Raw genomic sequence first — 17,144 nt, 5'->3', positions numbered from 1 at the left:
AGCAGAAGGACTCTGAGAACAGAGGGGTACTCCCAGACAAAATTGCTGATGGGGATTTGGGAGAATATGTCGCAGCACTCTTTCGTCACATACTGAACATGTGCAATGACTGTTATAGTTCTAGATAGAACGCACCGTGAATACTAGACATATCACCAGATTAGAAATCTACTTCTGGATGTCCCAACACAGGTCCACCAAGTTCAGCTCAAAAGACAAGATCATGTGGCGTCTAGGAAACAGAATGTGATATGTTTTAGGGATGCCTCCATTTCAGGACTTCGCACAACGATTCCTAAACCTGCTGCTATCGACCCAAACCTAGCTCTTCCGGTCGGTATTTATACCATTTATACCATGACTGCACTTGCTACCCAATGCCGTTAGGCTTTACCGTTCTTAATGTATCTGTTACTACTGTACCACTTGACTCTAATCATGTGACACCTATTTGGGACCACTAGTCTCTCTGTAAACTATGCGGCTGTCTATTTCCAGTATGTATGTACCTATTTTCTCTGTAACTAAGCTTCAAGTATACTTGTAATGTTGCGCCCAGCTACCTAAGGATTTGGAGCGCTTTACCAAATAAATAAACAAGTAATGCTGCAGAAGAGGAATGATAGTTACAAACTGGCTTAGGGAAAAGGATGTGAAATATAGATGGCCTTCCCATGTAGGCTGATATCTGAACTTGTGGTGTAGTCCTACAATATCGCTAAGGAGGAGGAAGTTGCTGAATTATTGGAAAAGGGCGCGGGGGTCCTGCAGCCGAGTCAACCCCAGATAGAGAGCGAGATAAGCCAGGGAAAGGGGCCAGTCTGGGCAAAGCATGTCGATGGAAGAGGGCATTGTCCGTAACCCAGAGGAAGAGGAAAACAGGAACATCTTCCAAAGGTCACTTGAGGAGACTGGGGTTATGACAATAGGAGGGCTTACAAAGTGGGGAGGGGTAAAGTATGGTATGTTTCACTGTAATGAGGATAAGATGCTGAGGGGACGGTCATGGCTTGAAAAGGTTCCTGTGTGCTAGGGTGTGGTTATGGGGAATGGTAAGGGGGGGTGTGAGGGAGTGGAAGAATGTGGAGACCGGTATGTCGTTTCATCGTTAGTTTTTACGACTGCAATTTAAACATGTATAGAATTACAAAAAGGCTCATCGAAATGTTTGGGGGGGGTGGGAAACGGGTTGGGGGGTGGGAAACGGGTTGGAGGGGTCGGGAATAGTTAAAAATAGGTGGCGAAGAGAGGTGTGGCGATCCGATTTAGTAAAGGGATTGGATTCACTAAGCAATATGTATATAGAGATCCAGAGGATAGATATTTGATTCTTAAGGGTTTTATAGAGAGGCAGCTCTTTAAGTTTGTCTCGTCTTATGCGCCTAGTGATCATCGAGACCTGTGGGGACAGAGGTCGGCGGCGCCCCATGGAGTGGTGCAGGGGGTAGCAAGAAGCACAGCAGTGAGCAGAAAGGTACTGGGACTGCAGGCAAGGCTGCGGCGCCCTGCCCCGAGAGAGCAGCAGGGAGTGCTTACCTCGGGAGAGATGGAGGGTGCCAGAATCCTCCCGATAAGCAGATGCCCAAAACCAGGCGGCACTGCACCTGAGGAAAACCGGCAAGTCGGCTTTACAAATATTACGGCTAGAACCATAGGCAGACATCCTCCCATTTCTCTGCCAGATTCGTGTTCGACAGAGCTGAATAGGACAAAGCAACAGGGTACGTACCTGTGCGATATCAGCACCGGCAGTATCAGGCAGCCACTGGAGGGACAAGAAATTCACGAATCAAGACATGCCGGCAGGCTGGTGGAAAAACAGGAGGAAAGAGCGGTGGGCATGACTGCTGGTGGGGCTTACCCAGTGTTAAAGAACTGGGTTCACTAATTAGGAAATGGGCTCGCTAAACAAGGAAGGAGACGGATTGGATAGAAGCAGAGGGGAAGAGTATAGAAAAGGGAAGAAAGGTTGATACAGTGTTGCACCATTTGTCTTTCAAGACTACGACCAGCCAGAGGAAAGCTCAGAGGAGTGGTAGGCCTATCTGGAGCAGCAGAAGGAAGGAGCAAACTCGTTATCCAGCCTGGACTATAAGGAGAAGACCTGCTGGAACTTAAGGGGTTAAGCAACCCCTTCAAGATACATCTCTCAATTTTGTTGAATCATTCAATAAATATGTAATCACCCTTTGGAGTCAGACTCATCTGCCAATCCTACAGGACCAGTGCATTGAAGCTCGGTTGGAAAAGTTGGGAGGGGCTTTGTGCGGATCAGGTGATAACTGGGGGAAGACTTCCATTGTGTGATGGACCCAGAAATGGATTGAATGCTTCCTCCCACAGAAAATGATAAAAAATATCAACAGGAATTAGCAAGGCTACTCAGGGAATCGGGATTCATCGAAATTTGGCGTTTCTTTGAGCAGGGAGCAAGAGTTATCACTCATTTTTCAGTGGTTGACAGGGGCTTTGCAAGGATAGACATGGTTATGATTTCTTCAACACTGGTCCCAAAAGTATGGCACCTTTACGATCAAGCACCAGTAATTTTACGGTTACTGGTTGACAGGCCTCTAGGGATTAAGAGGAAGCAATGGCACTTCAATGATATGGTTTCGCGATCTCAATTAGAGCTCACAATGAGGAAGTGATTCTGAATTATTTTAAAGAAAAGTGTGGAGTGGAGAATTATCTGGCTGCGGCTAAGGCAGTGATCAGGGGGGAATTTATAAGGAAAAATACAGTGTTTCTGAAGGCACAGGAATCCATGCAACTGGCATTGGAACAGACACCTGAGGAGGCTGAACAAGCACAAACATTAAGGGTCTCTGAAGGCGTTGCAAGCCCTGACAAACTATTGTAGTCAATTGGAGGCACATTTAACGCATCAGTCGGCCCAGTTGATATTACAAGCAATCCTATAATATAAAAGGAAATAAAGCAAAGCACTTCTTAGCTGCAAAACTGTAAACCAAGGATGAGGAATTATATACCGGAATTATAAGGACAGGGCAGGCATTGCAACGTAGTGAGGCAGACAAAAATGACATTATCGAGGCATATTACAAACAATTATTGAAGGTCATACCTAAAATAATTCTTCCGGACCAAACAGGTTTCATAATGGGTCAGAATATGCAGGATAACATTAGGAGGGCGATTAATATAATCGATTGGGGGAGGTGATCGGGGCAGAAACTGTCATAATTCGCATTGGATGCTCGGCAGGCATTCGACAGTATGGATTGGATGCATCTGGATTAGGGCCTATGTTTATTCGAATGGTATTAGCAAACTTACAAATTCAGGCCATGAGAATTAACATTAATGGTCCGTTGTCTGCGCCCATCAGTATAAAGCGGGGTACGCGTCAGATTGCATTATATGCAGATTATATTTTGTTGTTCTTAAGAGATATGGGAAGTCCTTACCAAGGGCGATGGAGATCCTGCATGCATTTGGAGAGGTCTCAGGGTTCTTGATCAACTATGCCAAATCTAAAGCGCTTAAGACCCGGAATGGGTATGGAATGGAGTGGGGAAATATCCTATAGTGTAGGAATGAAAGGGGGTGGACTCTTGGGGTGACGAAGATGCTGTCTTATAAAGGAGCTATATAAAGGCTAACATTACTCCCTATTAGAAGAGATCAAAGACCGAAAATGGTGAGACTTGCAGGAATTGTCATGATTTGCCAGATATGCAGCAATTCAAATGACTTTACTCCCTAGAATTTTATATTTGTTTTGTGCACGTCCTATTTGTATCCAGTCTCTAATGATGAAACGATTGCAAAGGGAAATATTTGCCTTCATTTGGAACAGGAAAAGGCCAAGGATTCCTAGGCAGGTTCCAATTCGAACCCTGTTGTTCGGTGGATAGGGTATCGCAGATGTACGGAGATATTGACTAGCTGCTCAGATTACGCCCCTGCTGGACTGGACATTATGACGTGGGGTTAAAGGATGGTAGCATATAGAACAAGAGGCGACATCCAACCCACTTGATCAGCTCCCTTTTTTTGGGGGGGCACCTCGTGACAAGTTGGTGGTCTGCTACTTGTCTCCACTAGGTTTTTGTTAATGTAGTGGAACAGGGCATTGTGTTAGACTGAAGGGGTTGAATCCAGGGCTGGAATTCCGGTCATCTGTTGGTCATAACTCTGAGTTCGGACTAGGGATGAGTAACGGTTATTGGGAGGGGTGGGAAGGCCAAGGTGCTATTACGCTAGTAGATCTAGATAAAGGAAGGGATGCAAGGAGAAATTCAAGTTGGGAGAAAGGGAATGCTTCAGATATATGCAAATAAGGCACTAGGTCACACAGAAAAGAGGTGAGAACAACTGGTACTAGACTACCAGGTGGAATTGAGATTACTATGAAATATGGGGTGGAACATAAGTGTGTTTCTAAGTTCTACAGGCTCTTAGATAAAGCTTCTCCTGATGATAGATTACCCTATATGGAACGATGGTAAAGTGCATTAGATGTTACAATATCAGAGGAATTTTGGGGACAGATTTGGGGAAGGGCACACAAGGCTTCGAAACGCACAGCTATTAAGGAAATGGCATACAAAATATGTTTGATGGTACGTCCGCCCTCTACACATCAATAAAACGGCTAACTCTACCTCACCTCTTTGTTGGAGAAAATGTGTAGTGGTTGGTGATTTGGGTCATTTGTGGTGGCTTTGCCCGAAATCTCAATTGTTTTGGAAGGAGGTATTGTGACATATTAAAGATATTACCGAGCTACAGATGTCCCTGGATCCTGTGGTTTTGGCATTGGGTGCTACGTCAAAAGGGTTCTATGCAGCAAGGCATCATCAAGCTGACTGGATTACGCATTTGCTGAAGCGGCTAGATTAACATTGGCTCAGTGTTGGAAATTTGCAGGAGGACTGATCCTTGCATCTATGGTGGCTTAAAATGTGGGGGATCCTGGCCATGGTGAAAGTATTTGCTCAGACCAATGGACGCCAAGTGTGGCTCCCTTTTCATGAATTTGTGTGACAAAACAGCATTTCTCTAAGCCAATGTTACTGAATCATTTTTTCGATATTAAGATTTATGTCTCTACGAGGTTCAGTTGTAAGACTAGAATTAACCATTTATGGAAGGAAATGGAGGGGAGTAAGTGTAGAAGGGTGAATATGAAGGGAGAACAGCTGAAGCTTATGAGGCCGACCGTATGTCGCCAAAGTTAGGTTTGTTACAGCTCAAATTGACATAACCGAGCTACTGAGGAATCCTATTGCAGTGGGTTAGTGTACTTGCTATGAAGGAGTTAAGTGCAAGAATGTTTATGTTTTGCTTTTCTGCAAACACAAATAAATCTTATAAAATATATATTGTTTTTAAAAGGTGGTTTGAAGTATTATGCTCCTAAAACAGATTGCATTAACTGCTGAATGTAGACTAGACAAATGTCTAGGGTCGACTAACAGTTTATCAGGATATATTGGCGAAAGGATAATTACTTAACAAAACACTTGTAAAATCAATGATACAGCTACTTGTACTTACATCGAGTACAATAAGAGCAGGAAGAAGCTTAATATCCTCCGAGAGGCACTGAAGTTTGTTTGAAGCCAAGATCAACTTTGTAAGGTCCGTCTGCTCCCACCAGCGATCATCAGCAGCACCAAAGGAGAGATTCTGATGGGATTCTTCTGGGACATCCACGTTAATTCGCCAAACACTTTGAGGTACTGCACATGTAAAACAAGGGCACAGAAAAAAAAAAAGAAATGGCTTTTAAAAATGTCAACATTAAACAAATATATTTTTCTTACTCCCGGTTAGCATTTGAGTTCAAAGTATCAGATTTAAAACCCACTTGTGGATTTAAAAAAAAAACAAAAAATGTTTAATTGCACACTATATCCATAGAGAATCTGGGCACTTGGGTGTACAAAACCCTAGGTACATTTAGTAAATAGGGACTAATCATTTTGGCCACCACTAGTTTATTGTTCATGAACATGTTTACAATGTGTTGTTGTAAGGCATTGATCTTTCATTGGCTTTGTACTATACATCACTCTTGCTATTCCGAAGGCTCCCTGTAAGCAGCACTTCAAGGTGACATAACATATGCTGAAAACCAGTTGAGACTATAAGCCCAAATGACTATGCACTCAGAAAGTAGAGACACGCCATTGAAAAAGGCGATTGCATGGAGAAACCAATGTAGTAAATTAGGATTCATATTTTGTAGACTTTCAGTAAACCTAAGGCTTAATCTCAGCTCCCCCTGGAGCTTTAGCTCACCTGGAAGTGTTGAAATATAAGTTCTAAATACACAAAAGCTGTGCCATCTTTTGTTAAGTGTGAAATGCACAGGAGGTTTGCATTTACCCAGCAAAGTGATTAGCAAGTGGATTTACATAGAATTGGGAGATCAGACATTCTTGCATGGAGGGCTCTGTGGCCGCTGAATTATGAATTCAACTTGTCCAATTGCAACAAAGTCAATGAAAATCTGTGCGAACAGTTAGAATGTGCACCTGCCCAACAATTTCCAATAGAAGATGAGAATCTGTTTTTGATTTGTTGCAATTGGCCGGCCTGACAGCCATAACCACGGCAAGAGTAGATGATCGCGTTTAAGACTGAAAAGAAGCAAAAAAAGAAGTGTCACAAAGGGTTTTGAAGCAGCTGTTTTAAATGCTTACTTTAGGATTGTAGTTAAAAGGAAGGAAAATGACTGGCAGCAGTGTGTGACAAAGTCCATACATAACATTTGCTGATTTGGAACAGGTGAAGCAGGCGCTCGTTAGAAGGTCAGACGTATAGACTCCAAAAGCAGTGGGCTCACCCATTAGTAGGACCTTTGCCTTGGAGAGATTTAGCTTTAACCAATTGGTGCCCATCCATTTCTATAACCTCTAAACTAAGGAAGTGGAAATGGTTTGATCCATGAGGATTGTTGCACTATAGGCTACAGAGGATTTTGGTGTCACAAGTGTTCATAAAATAATTCATATTGGAAAATCTTCTTCATGGGGTCAAGCATGACACAATTTACAACTAACAAATCCAAAAATCAATATGCAGAATACCCTAAAATATTGTAAAATGTGACACAAATCCAGGGAGTTTGTCACCCCACCCAACGGGTAGCCACCCCGTTTGGGACTAGAGAGGTGAGCCTGCAACACTCGAAGGAACTGCCACTTAGGGGACATGAAAAATCCAGAGAGGCTTAAGTCAGCATCCCCTATCTTCAGAGACTAACCTTTATGGGGCATGCAGGAATGTGTAAGAACGCTTTAACAATGGCTGGCTCAATTTCTGACCCAAACCTTTTTTCATCCTCTTTAGGGAAAAACAACAGAATGATGAAAAATAAAAACTCCTGAAGTCACGTCAGGTGAAGAACCAATTAGGAAGGAGTATCCACACAGCCCACAGCGTGGAATTACGCCACAGTGCACATTGTGTGGCAGCCCAAGCGAGTACAGAGTACCTGAGCAGAGCAATACATACCCTGGTAGAGGAACAGCACACAAGTTCCTGCACTGAGTCAGCAGGAACCAGGAGGAGATACCCACTGCTGTGGAGTCCAGTTACGGCGGGACGAGAGGCAGTCTGTCTACATAGCCCTCAGGGAGCACCACTCAGATAAAAGGTATGCAGTGGCTTCTGAGGAACGGCGGGCAGCAAGGCCAGAGGAAGGAGTCCCACAGTGGGGAGGAAGAAGCAGAAGAATCCCGTAGGGGGGGCCGGAGGGTGGAAGACGGAGAACATCCCCAGAGTGGGGAGAGAAACCGAGAGAAGCTCCGTTGTGGGACAAAAAGCCAAGAAGTCCCAAGTGGGGAAATTAGACAGAGGTCTGGGTGAAAGAACCGAGGATCCTAGAGTGAGAGAGGAAGAGACTGAAAGAACTCAAACTGCGGAACCGGGAAATATGAAAGCATCCCCAAAAGGAGAAGGAGTGTGAGACACACAAGTTTCAAGTAGAACCAGAGAGACCCGGCTGGAACCCCAGGGTGGCACTCCAGCCGTACACAACCTTTGTATGCTTTGGACTGTGAACATAGGCGAGGGCCTATGGTAAAGTGGCACAAGGACGAGGGTCAGAAGCCAGCAGCCATCCCTTAACCTCAGGCAAGACCCAACAGTTTGTCTTGGTTGTTTTATATTTTCTTTTGAGCACTAGGGAGGGAAAGTAGGTTAGAATAGGATTTCTGGACAGAGGACTTCATTTATGTTTGACCATCTTGACACACTGACGAGAACCACTTTTTACCTTCATTTGTATAGAATAGGGCTTAGTACCACAGAGTTAGGGAAATATGTCTCGAGTCAGAAGACGAAATAAAACATTTTTTTAAAAATGTCTGCATGTCCGTCTCCTGATTTTGACATACCATAAATGTTTTTAATCAAGGTTTGATACTTGCCCCATTTAAATTGACCAAAAAAGTCCTTGAGAGGAGGCCAACTCATCTTACTAAGTGGTTATGAAATCCCTTCAAGTTCAGACAAATGGCAAAAAAAGAGCAGGGTAAAAGCTTAACCTTTACTATGATGTTTAATAAAAATGGCATGTTCGATTATCCCATTTGTAATACCATGTGCAATGTTCGTGTTTGATCAATTTGAAAGAAGAAAAAAAAGGGACAAATTCTTGGATGAATTATATGGAAGACCATAAATAGAAAATGGAGAGGGATACAGGGAAGATACGCAAGTACAGTTTGTACCACTGTCATGCAGACAATGCTTTCCGCAATGCCCCAGAAACTGATCGTTCCTGCAGTGCTGGTTTGAACAGCCAAAAGCCATGGACAGCGATGGCTGTGCTCGGGCCAAGTGACCTTCCCTTTAGCATTTGCTCGGCATGGCATTTGGTGTGGAAATGGCTACATTTGAGGTAAATTGACAATAGACGTGGTGAATCAGAGACTTACCCAGAAAGCAGTTCTGCTTTTCTATTGAGTTGTATGTTGGACTTCCAATGTAAACATGCACTGGCAAATCTAATAGTTTTGACTTTGATAAAGTAGTCTCTCTAAGGGTGTCCATAATGCCCCTCACACCAGAATCAATACGCCCCTCTAGGGAAATGAGGCAAAAAGGCAATCTTGTATGGGTAACAAGTGCTATCTTTACACATGAAGATGGTAGCAAAGGACTCTGCTGCCTGAACGGTCTTCTCCTGTCCCTCGCCCGTTCCTTCCTGCCAAAGTGGTCTCAATTAGGGGTTTATATAGTCCTGGGTTGCCATGGTGCCGTCACTGGAGCTGGATCATGACTTCCGCCAAATCCGTCCTTCCATAATAAGGATGATCCAAAGCCTTCTTTCTTCGTTGTCAGCCGTTTTGTCAGGGCATGCTGTTCTACAATTTGTTAGCTATGCAAAAACACACTGCAGCTTTGCAGACTTTTACAAACCTTGAGGCCTAGCCCAAAGAAGTTTAAACATTGTTATCTATAAACAATTTTTTATTCTTACAGGAGAAGACCGTTCTTCACTCATCCTGCTCATGTTTATCTGGGTCCTGAAGTTTTCTCAACACTTTATACTTATAATTTATCCCATTCTGCATCTTGCCACACAAAAACATGCAAGTCCTATTTTTAACCCGCATGGATCCTTGACGCACAGTGGACACCTGGGGAGTCAGTTCGCACTGGCCATAGTGACGGACACCGCACACTAAGCATGCAGTCTATTTTGAATCACACAGGCCACATTCCTTCTGGTAAGGAGGCGGCGTTTTCTACAGCACTAGTTAAGCTTTTAAAATGCCTGGGATCAGACATTACAAATCTATCCAACTAATAGTTAATTGCGTCTTACATTTAGTCAATAACTACCTTCTTCAGTGCTTGCCTATGTCTGTGTATGAGATTGTTTGCATGAGAGAGCCTTCCCAGTGCCCCTCCTCCCCCTAGTCCATTATAGCACCTTAAAGAGGTCTTGCCTAACGCTAAAGCGTTTGGGGTTTCGGCAGGACCCTAGTTCCTTCCCAACATCTCCTTCCATCCCATGTCTTTTCAGTGCACTTTTCCGTGTAGACAGGAGTCAAGATTAACGGTGGTGCGAAAGCACCAACTATGAGCCAAAACTAACGGTGGTACTAAAATGCCATCTAGGCATCAAAGAAATTTAGCCACACCAAGTGGAGCTTACATCCACCCAGAACCAAAAATAATGATGGCACTGACGTGTCATATATGAACCATAACTAGGCTACTTAAAAAAGAAAGAAATACCTGTGGAGTTCTCTGCCTCCACAAGGTCACCTACCTATACACACGCTTTACCAATATTTTAGCCTCACTAGACAATTTCACTTCCTCAGCAAAACATCACATATGAGCTGAAGCTAAAAAGGCAATGCATGACTGTATTCCAATTACTAGCACTGGCTAAAACAATATTTGCAATGATATTGATGCAGAAAGCCACACAGAGGTTAGGAAACCACTGCTAATTTATTTACAAAGGCAGTTCTCCTAGGGATGGCGGGGTGGGTTGGGGAGGAGTAGCAAATTAAAGAAAAACGACAAAACAAAAATCTGCAAAGTTCTCTTCATAAATTTACAAGCTAACGGTTATAATTTTGTCTTTTCCAGTTAGGAGATATAATGGACAGTGATAGAAGGACAGCCAGTCGGCAGAGAAAGCAAATTGTTTGAATTTTATTTTATGAAAAACTTTGAGTGTGAGGTGCACAGGGATATGGGTGCAGTATAAAAGAAAATAGGACGGAGCACAGGAAAATTAATACTGGCAAAGTAGTGTGGGAGGACAAGGTGTATGGAGAAGGCTACAGTGGGAGAAGCACAGGAGGAGTGTGGGAAAAGAGCAAAATAAAACATGGTGAAAGCAAACAGGGTGGAGCACAGTGGTGAAGACGCACTAAGTGAAGCAGACGTTTTACGAGGTAATGGATCAAAGGAAGAGAATGGCACAGTGAAGTGGCTCTGGAGTGATCAGTGTAAGGAGAGAATGGTCACAGAAGAGAACATAGCCCAGGAGTTAAGGGTGTGAGAAACCAAAGGGTATCTCACCCGCTAGTCCTCAGGGACATGTAATCCAGGTGGCTAGCACATGACCATTGCCTTTAGATCCAGTTCCTGGGGGTGGACTAGTGCAGGAGGATCACCTGGGTGAGGTGGTCTTTTATTTTTTAGGATTTTCCGAAGTCCAAATTCCACCTTTCCCCCTTTTTACAGTAACACTGGGCCGAGGAAGAGTGACAGAGTAACCAGACTAACTCTCTCACATTGTACTGGACATGTCTCATTAATATGGTCAGGCATTTTACCCGAAGTGCTTACACCTGATACCAATTAGCTCTCACACGAATAAAAGGCAACATCTAAAGACACACTCCGAGCAAGGCAGAACACAAGACTGAGCTGAACTTGCGGGACACAGGCACACCTACTGGAGCAGAGGAACGGACCAAGGAACGAGAGTGGCGTGCCGAAAACCCCAAGGTTTCCCTACTGGAGGTTGTTGCCTCCGAAAGAACACGAAGACACGTGGAGAAGGCCAGATCCCACAAGTAAAGATTGAATTCTGTATCAAGGACACCAGCGACCTTCCCGGGTGAACGACAGAGTTGGGAAGGCGAGGTCAAGACTGTGGTACTAACCTTGAGTCAAAAAACAGAAAACGCCAAACAAGAAAGAAGCGCACACAGCCGGTTAGTTGGCAAGCGACCTGAGAGACCGGTGTGTATTTAAGTGAAGTAGCAACATCATAGCACAAGTGAAGACTGCACACGTGTGGATGAGAAGCGAATAAAAGCAGACCCGTGGAAAAACTTTAAAGTAAAATACAGCTGCAAGACCAGCGATGCTAAGTAACAGAATGGTCCAGTGAAAGGAAGTAACCCATTCAAAAGTCTCAGTGAAAGGTGCATTGTTGGAAGCTAAAGGGCGAACAAACAGCAAGAGGGAACGTTGAGTCGAAGTGGTCCTGCAGTGGTCTGTAACGAAAAGCCACGCACATTCGAAAGATTCCGAAAGTGGTCTGAGCCCGATTGAGAGAGAGACCCAAAGTATATTAAGCTAGGGGAAGGGAGCCCTCTTGCAACTTTGTGTGAACTGTATCGCGAGAAGTCTGAGCCCGGCAGAGGGGGACCTTTGTGAACTTTTTGGTTGAAATATTATTTTGAGTCAGAGAAAGGAACTTTAAACGTGGAAGGCGAACCGGGCTTTGATCCATGGTTTTGAAATCTGTTGGAAGCTGAGGCAGATTGTGTCATCCTGCCTACAAGGATTGCCTAACGTGGGGAGGAGAGCTGGTTCAGCCACAGTATCATTTGAACACCAACTTTTTCTTTGTTGTACATTTTCTCCTATTTACACTTTTTTTACAAGAGAGGGCAGGCATTAGGTTTTTGTTAGCATAGGCCATTTTTGATTTGACAGACTCCACTAGGACAGTTTTGTTTATTGTTTGATAGTCAAGACTACTCCCATTTTAGTTATAGGGCAGACTAGGAGTTTCTCCAACCCAACATTTTCAATAAAGGTTTTACAAATGTGGTCCATTGTGTCAGTGTCTATGATATGATAGTTTATTTATATCGCGCCCATACACAAGTGTTTCAGGGCGCGGGAATGGTATCACAATACTTTTGATACCATTCCTTCCCTACAATGGATACAAAGATAAGCACTGAAACAAAGAAAAATGCACTAGAGGCAAGAGGAAGAGAGCAGCGCATGTGCAAGAAGACACAGGAGACCCCTTCGTGCAATGTACAGAATCAAAGACCACGGTCCGATCTCAAACAAACATTTACCACCATCATATGCTTACGTGTTGCAAAATGTACATTGGTGCTGCCTCACATTTATTGATTTCATGGAAGTTGAAAGCCACAATTTAGTATTCTGAGTGGACTACAAGCAAGAGGCCATATATAAAGGTGGAGATGTACAATGTAGTAGGGGGGGTGAGTAATGCAAGAGTAAGGAGAGGATGCTCCTTGGCTTGTCTTTGCCCAACTACTGGGTCTTTCACTCTCCAGCACTCCAGCTCCTCACGTCTGTCTGCCAAGACAGAACAATTTAGTTACCTGTAACTGTTCTTAACCTGCATGGGTCTGGTATGGATTCACAAGCTCATGAATATTCCACGCCAGACTGGGAATCCTCAGTAAAAACAAAGCAGTCTTGCTTTAAGAAAAACTCAAAACTGCCTTTCTAGCAATAACCAATCACAATAGACTGGGTCATAATGCATCCATCCAATGATGAACCTCTCCCCAAGTCCGACCTCTGGCAGCCATCTTCAGATTCAAAGCACGCAAGGTGTCAGTATGAACCCAGAAGAGCCAAGTGGGGAAGTAATGGAGGGTTTGCATGTGAAACCAGGCCAGACCCATGCTGGAGAACAGTTACAGTTAAGTAACTTGTTCCTTCTCCAGCATGGGGTCTGGCATGGATCATGAAGAGGATTACGTAGAAGTACATAATCACAACCACAGGAGGTGGCAAGGCTTACCAGAAGTACAATCACATACCCCCTGGAACTCGCTCACCTCAGACAAATAGGTTGCGCAGCACAGCCTGGCCGACTCAGGACTCCTCCCTGGAACCCCTGTCGACACAGTACACTTTTGTTAAGGTTTGTGTCAGCCTCCACATAGCAACCCTGCAAATGTCCAGCAGGGGATTCCAAGAGAGAAACGCTGTCGTTGCAGCGATGGCTCTGGTGGAGTGTGCTCTCGGCCAGCCTGGAAGGTGTCTGTTGGCGAGACGGTAACAGTGCATGATGCAGCCAGAGATCCACCTGGATATGGAAGCTTTTTACAGGGCCTTCCCATGATTCAGAAGGCCCAATGTTCACAAAGAGTTAAGACGTCTTACTGAAAACCTTTGTGTGTGCCACATAGAACTTTAAGGAATGAGCAACGTCCAGCATATGCAGCAACCTTTCAACTGGAAATGAAGGATTCCTAAAGAAGACTGGAAGCACAAAAGGTTTGTTAAGGTGGAATTCAGAAGGGACCTTCGGGATAAAGGAGGTATTACCCAATTTGATCATTTATAATCAATTGAATAGTTAATTTGGCCAAATTCGGCCAGTACCATTTGATCCATTATAAAAAAGACACCAAATATGTGGAGCAGGGGTTGCAGGGGTGTCACTCGTTTCCCCAACATTGGAGGTGGGGGACTGAAATTATATATATTTCTTTTTTTTTTAAAAAGGAACAAAAAAGACAAAGGGACCCTGCGGCCTCAGATCCAACCCGCGTTAGAGGGACAGATCTGACCCCACAGGGGTGCAGGGTAAGCGGAGGTAAGCAAGCAGGTAAGTAGGGGGTGGGGGTGGTGTACGGGATGTTTGGGTTTGTTTGTCAGAAGTGCAAAGCGATTCGCGGCGAAGTGGACTACGGTCAATTCCGCTGTGAATAACTGCACTTCGGACAAAAAACCCAAATCCGTGAAGGTTGGATGTGTCCTTAGCACCACCTTTGTAGCATGGAAGGGATTGTGAGTGACAGCCGGCACCAGATCTGGATGGAAATGCAGAGATATTCATGTATTCATGCACCACACCTGGAAACAAGATGGAAATTAGCACATCACTTATATCACATCACCAATAACCAACCAACTAACAATTATACACCTCTCACTCTAAGCAAACAACTCTATAGCACAACAAACTGCACAAACTTAACTACACTGCAACAAAACAAACCACAGACTCACAACGGCTACTAACTGGAAAACACCCCAAGCCCAGCAGACGGTGTTAACCGGACTGAGGATGCCAACGGCACGCCACTGCTCTCTTGCACTTTTTCCCCGCTTATTCCAACTAACTTACCCCCTTCCCTTTTCAGAGCACAATGCGGACCACTACGCTGGTGATCGTTTGCGGTACAAATATCATTTAACATGAACATAAGTAAGGGTGTTTGAAGGACAGGGCCTTGATTTCCACTACTCGACTGGCGGAGGGGATAGCCACCAGGAAAGCGGTCTTCCATGAGACAAACTGCAGAGAAGCTTGATGTAGAGGTACAAAAGGAGGTCTCAAAAGCTTTGTAAGCACTATGTTGAGCTCCCAGGTCAGGGCAGGAGCCTTGACAGGAGGGAAAGCACTGAAGAGTCCCTTCAGGAATTCCTTGACTAGTCTGTGTGACCACAATGCCTGATGACAGTGTGTATTGGGAAATGGCAGCCAAATGCACCTTGATGGATGCGTGAGCTAGACCAGACTTGGCCAGTGACAGCAGGTATGGTAGAAGTTGTGGAGCTGTAACCTTGAGGAGGTGTGATCCTCCGAGTTCTGCACCACGTTGTGAATCGCTTCCATTTGTGTGTGTAACACTTAAGAGGCCCTATCTTTTGCCAGGACCTTTCTGCAGTCTGGCGGGCTGCTATAGTGTCCGAACTCTAGGGTTGCAAGAGCCAAGCCATGAGGTTCAGGGACATTGCGTCGTGATGCAATATGGATCCCCTTCCCTGGACGGGAGGTCCGGAAGCGGAGGTAATTTGATGGGCAGCGCTATCGCCATGCGGAGCAGTTCCGTGTACCATATTTGCAGTGGCCATGACAGGGCGATAAGGATCATCTTTCTCTGGCAGCGTTTACATCATAGCAGCGGTATGAGGGGAAATGCGTAAAGGAAGAGGAACTGGGAAACTTTAACCATGGATCCAAAATTACAGGAACTCTTCCCAACAACACCTATGTACGCATACAGCAAAAGCAAATCTATAAAGGACCATGTAACAAAATCAGATTTTGGATATCAAAAAGTAAAACCGATGTTATTTAAGGGTACTTTACCCTGTAACAACTGTAACTGTTGCCACAATATCATCAGAGGCAACTACATACATCACCCACACAATGGTAATAAGATCTCCCTTAGACACACCACAACGTGCGACACAAAGAGTGTCATATATGGGATAAGATGCCCATGTGGATTGTATTACGTGGGGCTCACGGGCAGAAAAGCCAAACAAAGATGGGTAGAACATAAATCCAACGTAAGGACAGGTTCAGTTAAATCCCCAGTTGCACAACATTTCAAAGATTTTAAACATTCTGTGGCCCAATTGCAATTTGTTATTCTTGAACATGTGGTAGTACCGAGACGAGGTGGTAACCTTCAAAGGCTCTTACAACAGAGAGACATATTGGATCGAGCATTTGGATACAATGTACCCTAGGGGAATGAAACTTGAATGGGATCTATACTGCTTTTTGTAAATTAAGTTATTGTTTGTTATGATCCTGTATACATCCCTCTGATCTGATATGTTGTGAAATTTGTTGCTATAGGATTGTGAAATTCATGAGAATCCAGGGAATCTCTAATATTATACAAGATCTCTTGACGAATGGTGGTTATACATCACTGCTATGATATAAGGATAAAGAATTGGCTCGTGAGTTGAATGACATCTGAGGCATCAAAGAACAACTGTGACTGAAGAAAAATCTCTTGATCTTGTTTGGTTCTTTACATGCACACAATATAGGAACGTAACTGTTAGTTATGTGGTCCACGGGAAAGAGTTTGGTCAGACATGATGAAGTCAATGGTGTATGGATTATTGAGTCGCAAGAAGCCTGTTTAATCATGTAACATCGAGAGGAAGTTTAGGCTAGGAAGCACACATGACTGCTCTACATGTCACGTGATTTGATGAGAGAAAGTGGTCCTCAAAGAGTAAGTCTTAAAAACTGTCATCATCATTAACGGATGATAGAAAGTGGTTCTCGAATAGAAAACTCTGATAATACAACCTATAACTGTTTAATCCATGGTGTACATGGGAATGCAGTGATGGTTTTTCGAAACTTTCCTTAAGAGAATAGTCGCCATTTTTCTTTCCAAGATGGCGTTGGGCGAGTAGCTCAGGGGAAGTATAGTGAAAGGTCTAGCTTCAGGAAACTAACCCAGAATGAATGTTTATTTCCGGGTGGCGATAAGGGAAGAATAACGGTTTACCATTACATCGCCACAGGTGGGCTGCGGTTTGAAACACAAGGGTGTGACGGAATCCAAACTGCTAAGTGAGATAACACTAATATCCTGGATGCGCGGAAAGAACGCAGTGTTTTTTCTGAATTAGTCGTCAACAGGTAAAGACCAATTGGGAACCATATTTCTCGGTAAAGCTAACAAGTATACACG

The 17,144-nt window shown here is 44.1% G+C and overlaps 1 protein-coding gene across 1 annotated transcript in view; it reads right to left on the bottom strand.

Moving 5' to 3' along the window:
* LRRC40 (leucine rich repeat containing 40) overlaps window positions 1-17,144 on the bottom strand; it is a 1,512,829-nt gene that overhangs the window by 1,292,759 nt on the left and 202,926 nt on the right. Inside the window, exon 2 of the mRNA XM_069641925.1 lies at window positions 5,527-5,711. Within this exon, the coding sequence (XP_069498026.1) occupies window positions 5,527-5,711 (185 nt within the window). The remainder of the gene's footprint in view (window positions 1-5,526; window positions 5,712-17,144) is intronic.

Source organism: Ambystoma mexicanum, chromosome 1q (assembly GCF_040938575.1).
Source record: "Ambystoma mexicanum isolate Mex_15411 chromosome 1q, UKY_AmexF1_1, whole genome shotgun sequence".
NCBI lineage: Eukaryota > Metazoa > Chordata > Amphibia > Caudata > Ambystomatidae > Ambystoma > Ambystoma mexicanum.
The sequence above is the reverse complement of the archived record's forward strand: the minus strand, read 5'-3'. Positions and strand labels throughout refer to the sequence as shown.